Source organism: Caloenas nicobarica, chromosome 2 (assembly GCF_036013445.1).
Source record: "Caloenas nicobarica isolate bCalNic1 chromosome 2, bCalNic1.hap1, whole genome shotgun sequence".
Lineage (NCBI taxonomy): Eukaryota > Metazoa > Chordata > Aves > Columbiformes > Columbidae > Caloenas > Caloenas nicobarica.
The window spans coordinates 5,601,305-5,615,741 of record NC_088246.1 but is presented as its reverse complement, the minus strand read 5'-3'; the positions used below and the strand labels follow the sequence as shown (position 1 = coordinate 5,615,741).

Sequence of the window (14,437 nt, the reverse complement as noted above, 5' to 3'; positions counted from 1 at the left end):
CCTTATTTAACTTGTCATATAACACAACTCTTAGGAAACTCTGTAATTTTTCTTTCAAGAATCTGAGGTCCACAGGACCATTCCTGCTGATATCAGTATGTTTGCATTGGATCACTGCTGATGATCTGCATAAAATTCTGAATTTAATCCAAGCGTAAGCTGTGGCCTTTCACCACAACGAACCCAGAGGCTCCAGCTAAGATTACAGCAATGGTTCTGTAATATTGTTTGTAATCCAGAAGAGGTTGCTTAACTAGATTGTTTCAGCAGAAGTATATTCCATGGAATGTATTCATGGGTTTTAAAACCTTGCTCATGCTGACCTCAAAAACTTTGCCTTACTAAGGGGAGGAAGGACACTGGAATTTCAAAGTCAGTATCGATCACATAAAACTGAACTGATACAATTTCTTGTATCACTTTCTGCAGCAGTCAAAAGTTTCCCCAGCTTCGTTTCATACAAATGCTGGCACCAGATGTGCAGGGACCGTCTTCATGATTGTAACACAGAGAAAATGTGGAAATTGGCATAGTCAGTGTGCTAATTTCAGCATCCCACTCCCTGAATCACACTTTCTGTACCCAAACAACACTTTATTCTGGCATTATGCATGTGCGGTTTCCAGGTCACAGAACAAACTTCTGGAAATTCCCTGCAGCAAGAAACAATTTGCATTAATGTATCTAAACCCAGTACTGACCTCCTCACTGCTTTGATGGTCTGCAGCCTCTAATTACTGCAATCATGCACGTTAGTGTCCTTCTATTATTGCCCAGCTGATTTTGAGCAAAATCAACATGTCACTATGTTCAGTACAATGTAATTGTACATACGGACATATGCCTTGACCTCAAACAGCATTTATATTTAAAACTATTAGGATTCAATAGTAGAAATCATGAGAAAGTTTTAATATGAGCCAGTTAAACTGGGATCCTGTTTTAACCACTGGAATTCCAGTGGGGTCCAAGAGGTGTTATGTCTTGTTCTGTGGGAGAACAGTCAGAATTGCATCCTTAGAACCACCTATTTCCCTGCACTATGAAAGGACAAGAGTTCAAGGTGCTTAGATTAGTCGAACAAATATACGTTGTAGACATCTAAAGTTAGATAAATCCCATCTGGACGACCCTGTTAAATATTTCCTGCAACCATCCACACAAACCTTTTGAAATTGTAGATTTATCTATACTGAGGAAAATACATTGACCTTGGCAGTGTATGAACCAAATAACATGGCTAATGGTTGCCATAATGTTTGATCTATACACAATGTTCCTGCTCTTATGAGCGTATCCTCGAACATTGCTAAATAACGGAGCAAAAAGAAGCAATGCTTCTGCACAGAGTTTATCAAGTGCATGAAGATTTCTCCAGCTTGAGAGAGTTTGGTATCACAAATGAGATCCCTACCAGGATTGCAGACCATTACTCTAGTAATACCAGCTACGTACGTGGAATTTCTTATAACCAATTTCTTCTCCTCGGTGCTGTGTGGATTTTGGGGTTTAAATCGTATGAGGTGCTTTGCTGTTACGTCAGTAACTTCACCAGGTTCAGGTTTGTTTTCTCCACCCGTGACAAACAAAAGCTCCAGAGCTATCAGCTGTCCGACCCCTCGAAGAAATAAGTAGATATTACTGTTTACCGTTTGGCTATTAACATTGTTCATATTACTCATTAGCAGCAAATGCCAGCAATGGCCATTATTGATTATATCTGGTGTTTCCTCAAGTTTCAGAACTCCAATGTGTTAATTGTACAATATATTCCTGATGTTCTTTGTTCATCAACCTACATCAATAGAGGTCTTCACTTTGTGAATTTAACTGATTTGGATTTCAGGGCCACAACCTCAGCTCACTTACATCAGCATCGTTTTACTGAAGTGAGCAGTGTGTTTGCAATGGTTGATGAAGTGGCTCCCAGATGTTTTAAGCAGTATATAAAAATAAAAATAAGCAGCAAATACACCTTTAAAGAATTTCCAAAGGAAATACCTGTAATAAAGTGATTAAATAGACTACAAGTCAAGCCTAATGTTACAGCGTTCACAAATACATTACAGAACAAGCACTAATATTTACAATAATTTCACCTGGTTTCATTAGCTAATCCAAAAACTGCCTCTCCTGAATATCCTAATCCAAGATATGCCTCAAATTTGCTTCACACCCAAATGTACTTCTAGTTTGTCATGTTATCTTATTGAAACAAAAGCCTAAGAAATGAATTTCACCTGACTACAGCTGTTGTTTTCTGCTCCTTGATGGCATTTTACATTTGAAGTTTTGTCTACAGTGGGTTAAGAGCTCAGTGCTTTCTGAATCCCATATATTTCATGCAATGGGATGGAATAATAATAGTAGTAATAATAAAAATAGTAATAATAAAAGGCTTAGCATTTCACACCATCAAGGAACAAAATATTTACTTAATCCAATGACATAAAATCCTATCATCGTTTTAAGCCATCAGCCACCACTCACATTATTTGAATATCTAAAACACGATCTCTGAAAGGTGTTAGAAACAAACCTGTGACTGTAACATCATTGACCTGGCAATTGTCACAAACAATGGTATATATTTGCTGTGAGACTTCGGGAGTAGAAGGGAAAAACACTACCTGAAAGAGAGAAGTGAAATAGCAACGTCTGTGACTGCTTTCTCCCCAGGAAGTAATAAACTTCAATTTGTAAACGTTCACTAAAGGACAGTTCTACTAGTAATTAAATCATACATTTGCAAGAAAGAGTGTCACATTCCCTTAATACAGACCAGAAAGAAATAGGTGTTTTCTGGGTCACAAAGCTTACCTGTCTGTATCTGGAAGGTCACCAGAGGCTGCCTTTGCAGTCCCTGGAGGTGTGGGCAGTTTGCTGGGTTAGTTGTACAAATTGCACCCCCAGAATCGGATCTGCCCCCTGTCACTTACTGAGCAACGTCACTGCTGCGATGACCACTACAGTGATATGAGCCGGGCAGCTGCTGTGTGCCCTCCCTCAGCTCTGCCTCCACAAAAAGGGTTCAGGGGCTAAAACTCTGCAACATTTGACTCCAGCAATGTTCTTCTGCCTGTTATCCATCACCACCTGCAAGTCTAACTCGTGCTAAATCCATCCTGTCCTTCCCTCCCACATGTGCCTGGCCCTGCTGAAGCAATGCAGGTGGGAAGAGAAAAAGGAGGAGAAACATTTCTCATTATTTACACCTGCTTGACCCATTCCTCTTATCAGCAACCAGGAGGTACTGGAGAAATGAAGGACTGGATGCTGGCCATGCCCTCGATGTCACTCTTCCTCTCCTTGTAGTTATGCTATAATAAAATATGACCCACATCAGAGAAAGCAGAGGTGGCAGCCATTAATGCACACCTACCGCAGGATCTTTTTCAGGAAAGATCACAGCAAAAGTAGTGGATTTGTACCTGCTGCTCTACAATGAAAGATTTCTTGTTTTTTCCAAAACGTCCTTTCTTTCCAAGGAAGTTCAGAAAGGAAAAGTTACTTGGACTCCAGCTGGAGTGAAATAAGGACTCCGGTGTTTTCAGATTCCTGTTTTCTCTACAGAATTCTTTGCATGTGGAAAACCTGAGCAGTCTCTGAGAGGGTAAGGAAGACTTGGAAGCTGCAATGAAAGACCTTCCAATAAGACTCACAGTTGCAATTCTTCCAGCATAACTGCACAAAAGGATTCGAGCACTTTTCTTCACACAATCCCAAATTCCCAAGGTACAGCCAAGATCTTCTAGAATGATCTTGTTTGCTAACGTATTTGGTAAGGTACAAAGATTTTCTATAGCAGTTGGTACTAACCTCTACTGTTATACTCTCCCCTGGAGCTAGCTTAAAAACAGCAGGGTGGATCCCAAAAGGATCTTGAATCACAAAACCAACAGTGGCAACAGCCTAAGGTGTTAAAAAAAAAAAAAAAATGATCAGGTTGTTTTTAACATACAGGGTTACCTAAAACAAGCAGTATGCTACAACATCACTGTTCTACCTCTTACAATATTTTTTTTTACGCAACTGAAAACTATGTGGCATATGTATATGGCTTAATTAGAAGAAAGGCTCCATATTTTATAATTAGCTTGGTGAAAGCAGGAGGGAAGGTGGTGTTTCCAAAGACAAATGCTAGTGTCAGTAGCCCCAGAATTCATGCTCCCAGAAGAACAGCTACACCTGAGCACAGAAGCTCTGCCTGTGTCTCCCTACTTACGACTCACTTTGAGTTGGAACTGTAAAGCATTCCAGGGGGGACAACCTGGCACATGAGCTATCCCATTAGCCTTTCCTCCAGCACATAAAATGCCCATCTAGCAGCCACATTTTCTCTTCTTTGTCCTAGACTTTGTTTTGTGACGGAAAGCTAAAGACAGAGCAGTACTGGAGTAGACTGTTACTGTCTACAGGTGCAGAAAAGTGGTATCTTCGGTGAGAAGGGAGAGGAAATGACATCAAGGGGAGGAGGAGGGGCAGGCATCAAACTCTTCTCTTTAGTGACGAACAACAGAACCTGAGGGAATGGCAGGAAGATGTGCCGGGGAGGTTTGGGTTGGACATCAGGAAAAGGTTCTTCACCCAGAGGGTGCTGGACACTGGAACAGGCTCCCCAGGGAGGTGTCACGGCCCCAAGCCTGACAGTGTTCCAGAAGAGACTGGAAAACGTCCTCAGACACATGGTGTGAACTGTGGGGTTGTCCTTTGCAGGGACTGGAGTTGGACTCGATGATCCTTGTGTGTCCTTTCCAACTCAGGACATTCTATGATTCTATGACCAATCAATGCTAGAATTGATTGCATTTCGATTTGCTTTAAGAGTAAGATTAAAGTTCAAACCAACTGTCCTTTCTCTGATCTATGCCTACGTTCACCTTATCGCTGACCAAGACAACTTCTTCCAGAGTCAGCCTGGAGCACAAGCAGGAGGTACCACAGAATCATAGAACACCAGGCTCGAAGGGACCACAAGGATCATCTGGTCCAACCTTTCTTGGCAAAAGCCCAGTCAAGACAAGCTGGCCCAGCACAACCTGTCCAGCTGAATCTTAAACATGTCCAACGCTGGGGAATCCACCACTTGCCCGGGGACATTATTCCAATGGCTGATTGTTCTCACCATGAATAATTTCCCTCTTGTGTATGGAGATCTGGGGAGATTAGTTTCGAGGATAAACGTGAATCTCTGAGGGAGTGGGACAAGATAGATGTCCCTAGGAAGGCCCCATGACTTCTGTGCTAATATATCATGACTAGATTAATGTCAGGGCATCTATACCATACCATGTCCAGTATTTCCCTTCTAATCACTCACCCTGAAATAGGGAGGTGGCCAGGCTTTCTTTGGCATTATACAGAACTTCCCAGTGCTAAATCCCTCATTTCTGCACAAAACCATCATTGATTTCATTCCTCCAACAAGACAGGAACCACAGTCTATAATGTGAGGCACTGCAATGAGTAACACAGAAAATCAGACTACACAGACAGTGAAGGCTCGCAGCTGGAAAAGCCAGCTACTTCTTAAATAAATCCTTACAGACATTACTGCATATCAATATGCTAAGTGCTACAATCCTAAAAAGCCTGAAATTCTTTCAATTTGAAAGGTAAACAGCATAAGGTGCATTTTTCCACATTTATCTTACTTTTTAATGGTGCTTCCTACTTAAAGACTTCATTGAATGATGACAAAATGATTATTTTTTTAAAAGCTCAGTTTTACCGGAAAGGTGAATTTACAAAAAATCAAAGCAAGTTTCAGCAAAAGTAATCCTGGTTGTTACAGCTGAGGCTCGGTATCTGAGAGGTGAATCCTGCAGATATGTCATATCCGTATATAATTAATGCAACTCTCCGTGAATATTAATTAATAGCATCAAATAACTAAAACATATTTCCTTAATATTTAGGATTAGAAATTACAGATAGGAGTTCAAGAATCGACAAGACAGAAACCTAGAAAAGTGGCTCCTGCTCACAGTGAAAAAAATGAGCTTAATGCAACGAAAACAAATAATTGAGGAAAAATTTGACAGGATTATATTTAGGAACTAATAAATCTACTATGAGTGAAAACTAAATAGATATCCAAATGTAGAAAATGTTTGTCCACATTTGTTTTGTGACATAAAATTGGAGACAGTCAAACAAACAAACAAGTCCATTTAACTTTAGAGAAACTTAAGAATTGGACGTTACTGACGTGTTAACACTGGAGGTGGTCGTTTAGCTTGGATCGGGATCACAAGAGGTTCTGATACTTGGGTCTCCACTATTATACAATCTTCATAATCTCCTAGAGATTCAGGAATAAATTGGACTATATACTGGCATGTCATCCCAGGAGCAATCTTTCCTCCCTTTCCTGGAAATTTTCCTTAGAAAAAAAAATGCAGGGAATTAAAAAATTCAAACCTCCCAAAGTTGGTATGTGTATTCATGATCACATCTCCTTCTGGAAAGGTGCCTGTAAACTCTTCCCATCTATTGCCTAAATCACAGAATCACAGAATCACAATGTTAGGGATTGGAAGGGACCTCATAAGATCATCTAGTCCAATCCCCCTGCCAGAGCAGGAACACTTAGGTGAGATTACACCGGAAGGCGTCCAGGCAGGTTTTGAATATCTCCAGAGAAGAAGACTCCACAACCTCCCTGGGCAGCCTGTTCCAGTGTTCCGTCACCCTCACTGAGAAGAAGTTTCTTCTCGAATTTAAGTGGAACCTCTTGTGTTCCAGTTTGAACCCATTACCTCTTGTCTTACTGTTGGTTGTCACCGAGAAGAGCCTGGCTCCATCCTTGTGACACCCACCCTTTATATATTTATAAACATTAATGAGGTCACCCCTCAGTCTCCTCTTTTCCAAGCTAAAGAGAGCTGATAAAAACAAATGACCACAAAAGGTTTGCCAGTGTAATCTGAACTGAACTCAAAGAAGATTTTTTGGCCGAAATATACTTCTTATAACTACAGAAAACAGAGTGAGGAGAAACCTAGCGATGTTACCCAGTTTTCCTCTGCCAAAAGACAATGAGATTTATGTGGGGGCACCTAATTTCTAAATATTCCTTCAGTGCTGCAACTGAGATACCACAATCTCCTCAGGCAATCTACCCCAGTGCCTGGCTATCCCACTATAGGAAATATGTTTTTCTTTCCTCTTTCCTCTTTAATCTAATCTTCCTTGCCGCAACTGAAGTATGTTATTCCTTGTTCTCCCCCACTAATGGTTTCAGTGGCTACTACGTCTGTTCCAAGAGGAATTTTGGATAGGACTCAATCTGGTTATTCCACGGGTACATTTCAGTCTAACCGCAAACATTTTAATGTTAGTTAGTCTTCCTGAATTCCTCATTAGACCATTTGAATCTGCTTAGGAGTTCGATGTGAGTGGTCCTAGAGACATGAGTTGGCTTTCAGTTTCTAAAGAACTAAGCACTATGGGTAGCAGAACCAAACAGAATGTCTCTGAAAAACCTTTGTTCAAGCAGATAAGTTACGCCTCTTATGTGTAACCTTTTAAAGGCAGTAAAAATAACCCTTACCTGGCCCAATGGCAAATGCTGAAGTAGAGGGAGGGATAAGTCTTAATGAATGACACGTTGAAGTGATGTTCTGCAGCTCTACAGTCGTCTTCATTCAAAAGAAAATGAAATATGCCATTGTATTTATCATCACTCATTATAACTTTTGCAATTCCCTAGTACTCTACTAGGAGTAGCTAATTTATCATCACAACCGGCCTAAAAATCTCAGTTTATTCTATAAAGACTGAATCAGATGCTAAAAAAAAACCCAAAACAACCAAAACCTGAAAAGGGTCCCTTTTAGTTTTCACCAGTGAGTGCGTTAGTGGCATGTATGTAAGAAGGAAGCTAAAGGGTCATTAATTCAACATAAAGAAGAAACTCAGACTTCCGTTAAACTGTGGAAAGCCAAAAGGCTGGGTGAACTGCGTAGATCACAGCAGGATGTAATGCTTCTCAGGGGTAGAACTAACCCTCTACAAAGAAGTTCGTTCTCACCTCATAAACCTGGCCAACTTCATAATCAGAAAACAAAACAGTAGGTGGATCGGCAAGAAACACAGGAATAATTGAAGTGTCACTGAAAGATAAAAAAAATTGAGACATTTCCTTACTGCCTAGTTCTTTAAATACTGATAAAATGAGAAATTGCAAAATGTATCCTTTGGCAAAACCAAAATGTCATACAGACATACTTTGTTTCCTAAGAGACCATGCAGACATTTAACTCAAAATATCTATGTGCAAAATCCACAGCAATTCTATAGTGGAACTGTGTGCTCCAGCTCAGAATCAATAAACTGTATATACTTCATACCCTTTATTATCTTCTGCTTTTCTTCTGGCTATGGTCTGTTCCACCTTTTCTTGAGAAATGACCAGAGATTTGCCTCCCTGAAGAGCATTTGGCGGGAAGAAGCGAGGGTTCTTCAAGTAATTCTGTCTTCTCTCAAGTTTGGCAAGGTAAGCACGCTCGCTTTCTTCCTCTGCTTTGCTCTTCTTATTTTTCCAGGCCAGCTTCTGTGAGGCACTAGTTTTCTTTGAAAAACAAAGACCATAGTGCAAAATTAAACACGGCAAATTTGAGGATGATGAAAAAAGGTATCTGTACATGCCTAATTAAAGCTATACAGCACTGAAAATTCATATAGAAATACTGTATTTCTCTTAATAGATCAAGTAAAATAAGTAATGGAGCCAAATCGACGACACGTTGATATTCATCCTTTGTTACAGGAACAGCAGTAGGACCTACAGTTCTGACAGACTAAACCAAATAAATCTGTAAAATGTACCTTACTTGTCTTTTTAGTCTGGTGGTCAAGGTCTGGAGTTGAAGGCAGAGTTAATGTGCTTAAAGAGACATCTGGCAGACTACTAAATATTTTCTGTAGGTGTGCAGGCATGTGGTCCTGCAAGACTGAAGAAAGACGCTGTTGAAAAATAAATGAGTCTCTGAGGTAGCCAGGTTCCGATTTTCCTGCAATTCAAAGAAAAATATAATTCTATAAGAGAAAAGCATGAATTATAAGCATTTATTCTATGCCTGGGTATATGAATTTATTTTAGTCTTGTCGATGGTGAAAATAGGCTTTAAATCCTCTAGAATTCATTTATATTTAAAGCTTATTTTGCACAAATGAGGCATATACTTTAATAAGAAAGCTTGAGAAATATTAATTAAGAAAGCTATACACAAATAAAATTATATTAAGCATAGAAATCTCTGTTAATCTTACAAGTGATTGGGACTTAGAGTGTCCTTTTCAGTATACAAAAACATCTACATGATGAATTTATGAAAGTCAGAAAACTGACATAAAGAGGATGTACCATCTAGTCCCACGTTCCTATAGTTAGACAACAAAATTGTCACCTCAGAGGAAACTCTGAGATGTTAGATTTTTGGCTTTGTTTGCAACTACTATGGAAAAAAAAAATTGAAATTTGTGACTAAATTGATCACCCTGAAATGTTTGCTTAGGCTTGACTGAAAAACTTCATTTTAATGATACTAAAACCTTTCACCTGGGCTCACACATGAATAAAAGAAGTAAAGAAGTCTTGACATTGCCCAAAATATTTTTCTTAGTGATTTTCATTTGCAAATTAAACTGATACATTTTCAGAACTGGAAAATTTTAAGCCCAAAGTAAAGAATACCACTTTATTTCACTGAAAACAGTTTTTACTGTAATGTGACACTTCCCTTGTCTGTATACAAGATGCAGTTGCAGCTTTGTGCTGATGAAATAGAATAGAGGCAGAGCAGTAAAAATTAATATAGGTTTTGTGTCAGATGGAAAGAACGGTAAACAAATGTGCTACCATCATTGAATTCCAATTTAAGCAGATTTAAATTCAATAATCCATTAATTCCAGAGGAAGAGAATTTTTAATTTATCAATTTTATTTTGACAATGTCCCTTTAGTGGTATTTTATGCCTGTAATGCTTGTTTGTTCTGCTTTGGCAGCAAACTGTAAAAATACACTCAGATCTGCCAGATCCTCCAATGCTTCAATTCTTACAGTGTGTTCTAAAAAGTCTAAATTATTCTCTGCTTTAAAAGTTACCTCTTGGTGCTCTAGTAACAGGTGATTTATCAGTGATGTAATCATCAGGGCAGGTTAAATGATTTTTTCTGAGAAGCTCATTATCCACAATCCACCTAAAAGAGGATGGCACTGCAAGAGTAAAACAAACAAACAAACACAATCAGAACCAAATGCAAAATCTTAGGCCCTTAAGATGCGCTATCTTGATCAATCCAAGGTAATGTTGTTTTTATAACTCAGCAGTCTCAGGTAATATTTTTGAATAGAGAAACAGTCTGGTATTTTAATCCCAAGACGTGGACATGCATCTCCACAATTCTAAATTCAGTTCAAACCCAGCTATGTAGCCATCAGAGAATCATTTGATTTCTGCTATATATCAAGGTGTATATTCTTGTAATAACATTAGCTGGTAAGCCATTAATTGCAAATTTAATACCTTGAAAATAACCTGGTTGATGGGTTTTGTACAGTGTTAAACAGATGTTACTTGAATCTCTGCACAAAACCCTTCAAAGTTGCTTTATTGATGTAAAGCCAAACTAAAAGCTCACCGAGTTGTGTCAGTCCTACCAGTGATTCTGACAAATATTGCGTTGGTCTCCAGGTATCATAAATATAAATTGGGGAGAGGCAGTATTTCCAGAATCCTCACCTGATGGCAATCCCATTTTGTGGAAATCTTCCCCCACATCAGCCTTCAGCATGTTTAGGGCCCTTTCTTCTTCAGCTTTTGCTTGACTCTGGGCCCAAATGATCTTCTCTTCTACTATGTCAGCTTCTGTCAGTCGGCACTTGTACTCAGCAAGCAGCTGTCACGGGCACGGGTGAATGTAGAGAAACGAGTCACAAATTATTAAAGATCTCCTTGCAAACAAATGTTTTCTTTGAGAGGTAAATAAAGATAACCTGGTAAAAACATCTTTACTTTACAAGCATAAACCGGCCTGGTAAAACACCGCCATTCCTATCATTTAACTTGCGCTGGGTAAGAAGCATGACCCAAGAAAAATGTGTGAAAGATGAGGAAACCCTCTCAGGGCATGAGAGATTTCTGTCTTTTACCTTCTGTGTGACAGTAGCAACTGCGCTGTACTTTGCCTAGAAGCATAGGATTAAATTTAAACTGAATGTTCCCTCCTAGTTACTAGAAAGGTTTCTAAAACTCCAAAATAACCCAGTAGTGATACTTCTCTTCTCCTGATGTATTTTTGGATCACTCTGCCCAGTGTGGTAAGTGCTTCACAAGCACAACTCAAAAAGAAAAATCCTGCCTGAAAGACATATTAATGTGAGTTAAAGAGAGAACATAGCAGAGGCACAGAGACATACAAGACCGACACCAAGAGAAATTGAGAGACATTGGTCTCAAGAGTATCTGTAGCCCACCTGAGTTTTCTGTAGACCTTTTAAGTCACAAGGTTTAATCTTTTGGCTCATTTAATGGAATGAAATAATTCATTTAATAGAATTAAGTAAGTCCATTTCATTTTTTAAATAGAAAGGGTAGGATGCATCTCAGCTAAAATGAGATGCTTCCTCCTGTCCTGCTCATTCCGGGATCTCTTCACTGTCACTGGAATCCAGGATAAGACTCCACCCCATGCCAAAGTTACTGCTTCAAATGGGTCTGATGGATTGTGGCCTCAAAGCACCTTGTCTGGTGCTTTTTTTTCCTTTTTCTGATGATACAGAGAGCCTTAAGTGACTAGTTCAGGTGCAACATACATGTTACAGACATGTAATCAGTTGGAATGAACCTTATCCAAGCAGAAGTACTCCCATTTATTGCTCTCAACATACAGCATCCCTCAATATATTCATAAATGACTCAAAAGAAATACAAAACTTCAGATTTTTCACATCTGATAACCTTTGAAGAGTATATGACGACAGAAAATTGAAAAAATACCTGTTGCTCAAGTCATCCAGCAACAGCCTCTACTTTTATACACTGATGATACCCATCAGAGCAATGATTAATACAAGTATTTTGCATTTCTACTGTTGATTTCATCCAGGATTCCCAGTGTTGCAAATGCTAACGGATTACGTGTCATAGTGCACCACTAAGGTAAGCATATATAAATAATATTTTCAGTATCTGGTTTCAAAATGCAGCACATGAGAATACTTTATTGCAACATAGTAAGTCTAATACACTGATCAGCAGTTACAGGGAGAAGTTGTCAACCAGTAGAACAGGCATTTGAAGGGCTAGTGGTTTTACTGGTTTTACTCTGAAAAGCCATCCAGAGCTGAGAATATAATGAAGGAGCATGTGGTCAATATTAATTTATCTAAAAGGTTCATTGGGAAACTGTGCTCAAGTAAATTTCCATTAAAATGTCAGTTCCAAGTTCCCCCCTCCTCCGCTTTTTTATTTTATTTTACAGCAGATCTAGAAATTACAAAGTCGCAACAAAACCTGAACAGAGCTCCAAACTCTGACTTGATTTTGACTTGTACCTTCTGCAGCTCCTCCGTGAAAGCCTCATGATAAACATTGTCTCCTCCTCGGGACTTGATCCAGTTTGTCTCCAAGTCTGCCCCGATGACATCTCTAGTGTACAGGTCCCCAAAGGTGTCGGCCAGCAAGTGGGAGATGTCCTGAGGAAAGAAAAGGAGAATGTTAGTGCTGATGGCCTGAGATAGGATTGGAGAACCTGGGGTGAGACTTGAGGGCATGTGCAAAAGGCTGGAATTAGCGAAATGAGGAGGAAAAGTGGGGGAAAAGGGCTGGGAAAGGTACCTGGGAAGGATCCCAAAATGGGACACACTGTGTGTGTGCATGTGAACGCTGAGGTGTGGAGGTGAGGAGAATAATAGAATCATAGGATGTCCTGAGTTGGAAAGGACCCACAAGGATCATCGAGTCCAACTCCTGTCCCTGCACAGGACAACCCCACAGTTCACACCATGTGTCTGAGGACGTTGTCCAGTCTCTTCTCGAACACTGTCAGGCTTGGGGCTGTGACACCTCCCTGGGGAGCCTGTTCCAGTGTCCAGCACCCTCTGGGTGAGTTTGTATGTGGTGTGTGTGCACACAAGGTGTCTGTGTGCAAGGGTGTGTGTGTGACAGGCTCTGTGTGCGGGTGGGGATAGGGGGGTGTGTGTTTGGGGGGGTATACGTGTGCGTAAGGCTGTGTACAGGGGTGTGTGTAGGGGTGCGTGTGGGGTGTGAGTCTGTGTGCAAGGAGGTGTGGATGTGTGTGTGAGCCTGTGAGTTGGGAAGTGTGTGTGTGGGGGGGTGTGTAGTGTGTGTGAGGCTGTTTGCAGGGGTGGGGGAAGGCGTAGGGGTGTAGGAAACAATTACCTTGCCAATATAATAGGCCCAGGCAGGATCTCTCAGCAAAGCATATTTTAATAACGATTTTGCAAGATCAGGTGTTCTACCTAAAGGCAGACACATGGAATAGAGCAAAAAGCCCCTGCTTATATCCCCCCCAAATCCCGGCTGCAAATTCCCTCCCTGCTCCCCACGGGTTGGTACTGCAGGGTTTACAGACTGCCCGACCCCGCCTCAGTTTACCCGTCTCATTGAACTAATTCTAACAACCCCCTTCCCCTTATTGATTTATTTAAAATATGGATTCCTGGCTCTCTGTCTACCCTTCCCCCTAGCTTAACTTTTTAAACTTTAAAATCCAGTAGTCGGTTTGCATTCCAGGATTAGTTCGAAGAGACTTTGTTTTACATTAAGGATTCATAGTCTGATGTCTCTTCGATAAGGGGAAGGGGGTTGTTAGAATTAGAAGAATGAGACGGGTAAACTGAGGCAGGGTCGGGCAGTCTGTAAAGCCTGCAGTACCAACCCGTGGGGAACAGGGGAGGGAATTTGCAGCCGGGATTTGGGGGCGGAATTTGTTATTAAAATATGCTTTGCTGAGGGATCCTGCCTGGCCCTCTTATATTGGCAAGGCCACTGTTTCCTACAGGGGGGTATTGGGGTGCGAGGGTGTGTGCCAGGTCTGTGTGTGTGTGTGTGTGTATGAAGCTGTTTTCGGGGGGGTGTGTGTATATGAGGCTGTTTTCGGGGTGTGCGCGCCCCCCTGCAGCCCAGCCCCGCTCAGTTACCTGCGTGCCGGGGCAGGGGCTCCCCCCGGCCATGCCCGGCCCGGCGCTGGGGTCCCCTCGGCCCCCTCAGCTCCCGCAGCCCCCGGGGCCTCTGGGCCGCGCCGCCGTTGCTGAGCGACCGTGTGTGCGGGGAGGGCCGGGCCGGGGCGGAGTGAAGACACCGGGGGCTGAGCCTCGGCTGAGGCCGCCCCGGAGCGGGATAACGGGGGCAGCCGCCTCACTCCCCTCCTTTGTGTTCCTCACCCCTCACACAGCGCCCCGCAGCC

The 14,437-nt window shown here is 41.2% G+C and overlaps 1 protein-coding gene across 1 annotated transcript in view; it reads right to left on the bottom strand.

Moving 5' to 3' along the window:
- Positions 1 to 14,204, bottom strand: part of DLEC1 (DLEC1 cilia and flagella associated protein) — a 42,784-nt gene extending 28,580 nt beyond the window's left edge. Inside the window, exons 1-13 of the mRNA XM_065627648.1 lie at positions 14,172 to 14,204; positions 12,564 to 12,704; positions 10,750 to 10,906; positions 10,113 to 10,223; positions 8,833 to 9,017; positions 8,355 to 8,575; positions 8,036 to 8,117; positions 7,556 to 7,643; positions 6,212 to 6,385; positions 5,321 to 5,457; positions 3,820 to 3,912; positions 2,540 to 2,630; positions 1,456 to 1,618 (exon numbers count right to left, since the gene is read on the bottom strand). Of these exons, the coding sequence (XP_065483720.1) occupies positions 1,456 to 1,618; positions 2,540 to 2,630; positions 3,820 to 3,912; positions 5,321 to 5,457; positions 6,212 to 6,385; positions 7,556 to 7,643; positions 8,036 to 8,117; positions 8,355 to 8,575; positions 8,833 to 9,017; positions 10,113 to 10,223; positions 10,750 to 10,906; positions 12,564 to 12,704; positions 14,172 to 14,204 (1,676 nt within the window). The remainder of the gene's footprint in view (positions 1 to 1,455; positions 1,619 to 2,539; positions 2,631 to 3,819; positions 3,913 to 5,320; positions 5,458 to 6,211; positions 6,386 to 7,555; positions 7,644 to 8,035; positions 8,118 to 8,354; positions 8,576 to 8,832; positions 9,018 to 10,112; positions 10,224 to 10,749; positions 10,907 to 12,563; positions 12,705 to 14,171) is intronic.
- Positions 14,205 to 14,437: the final 233 nt, after the last annotated feature.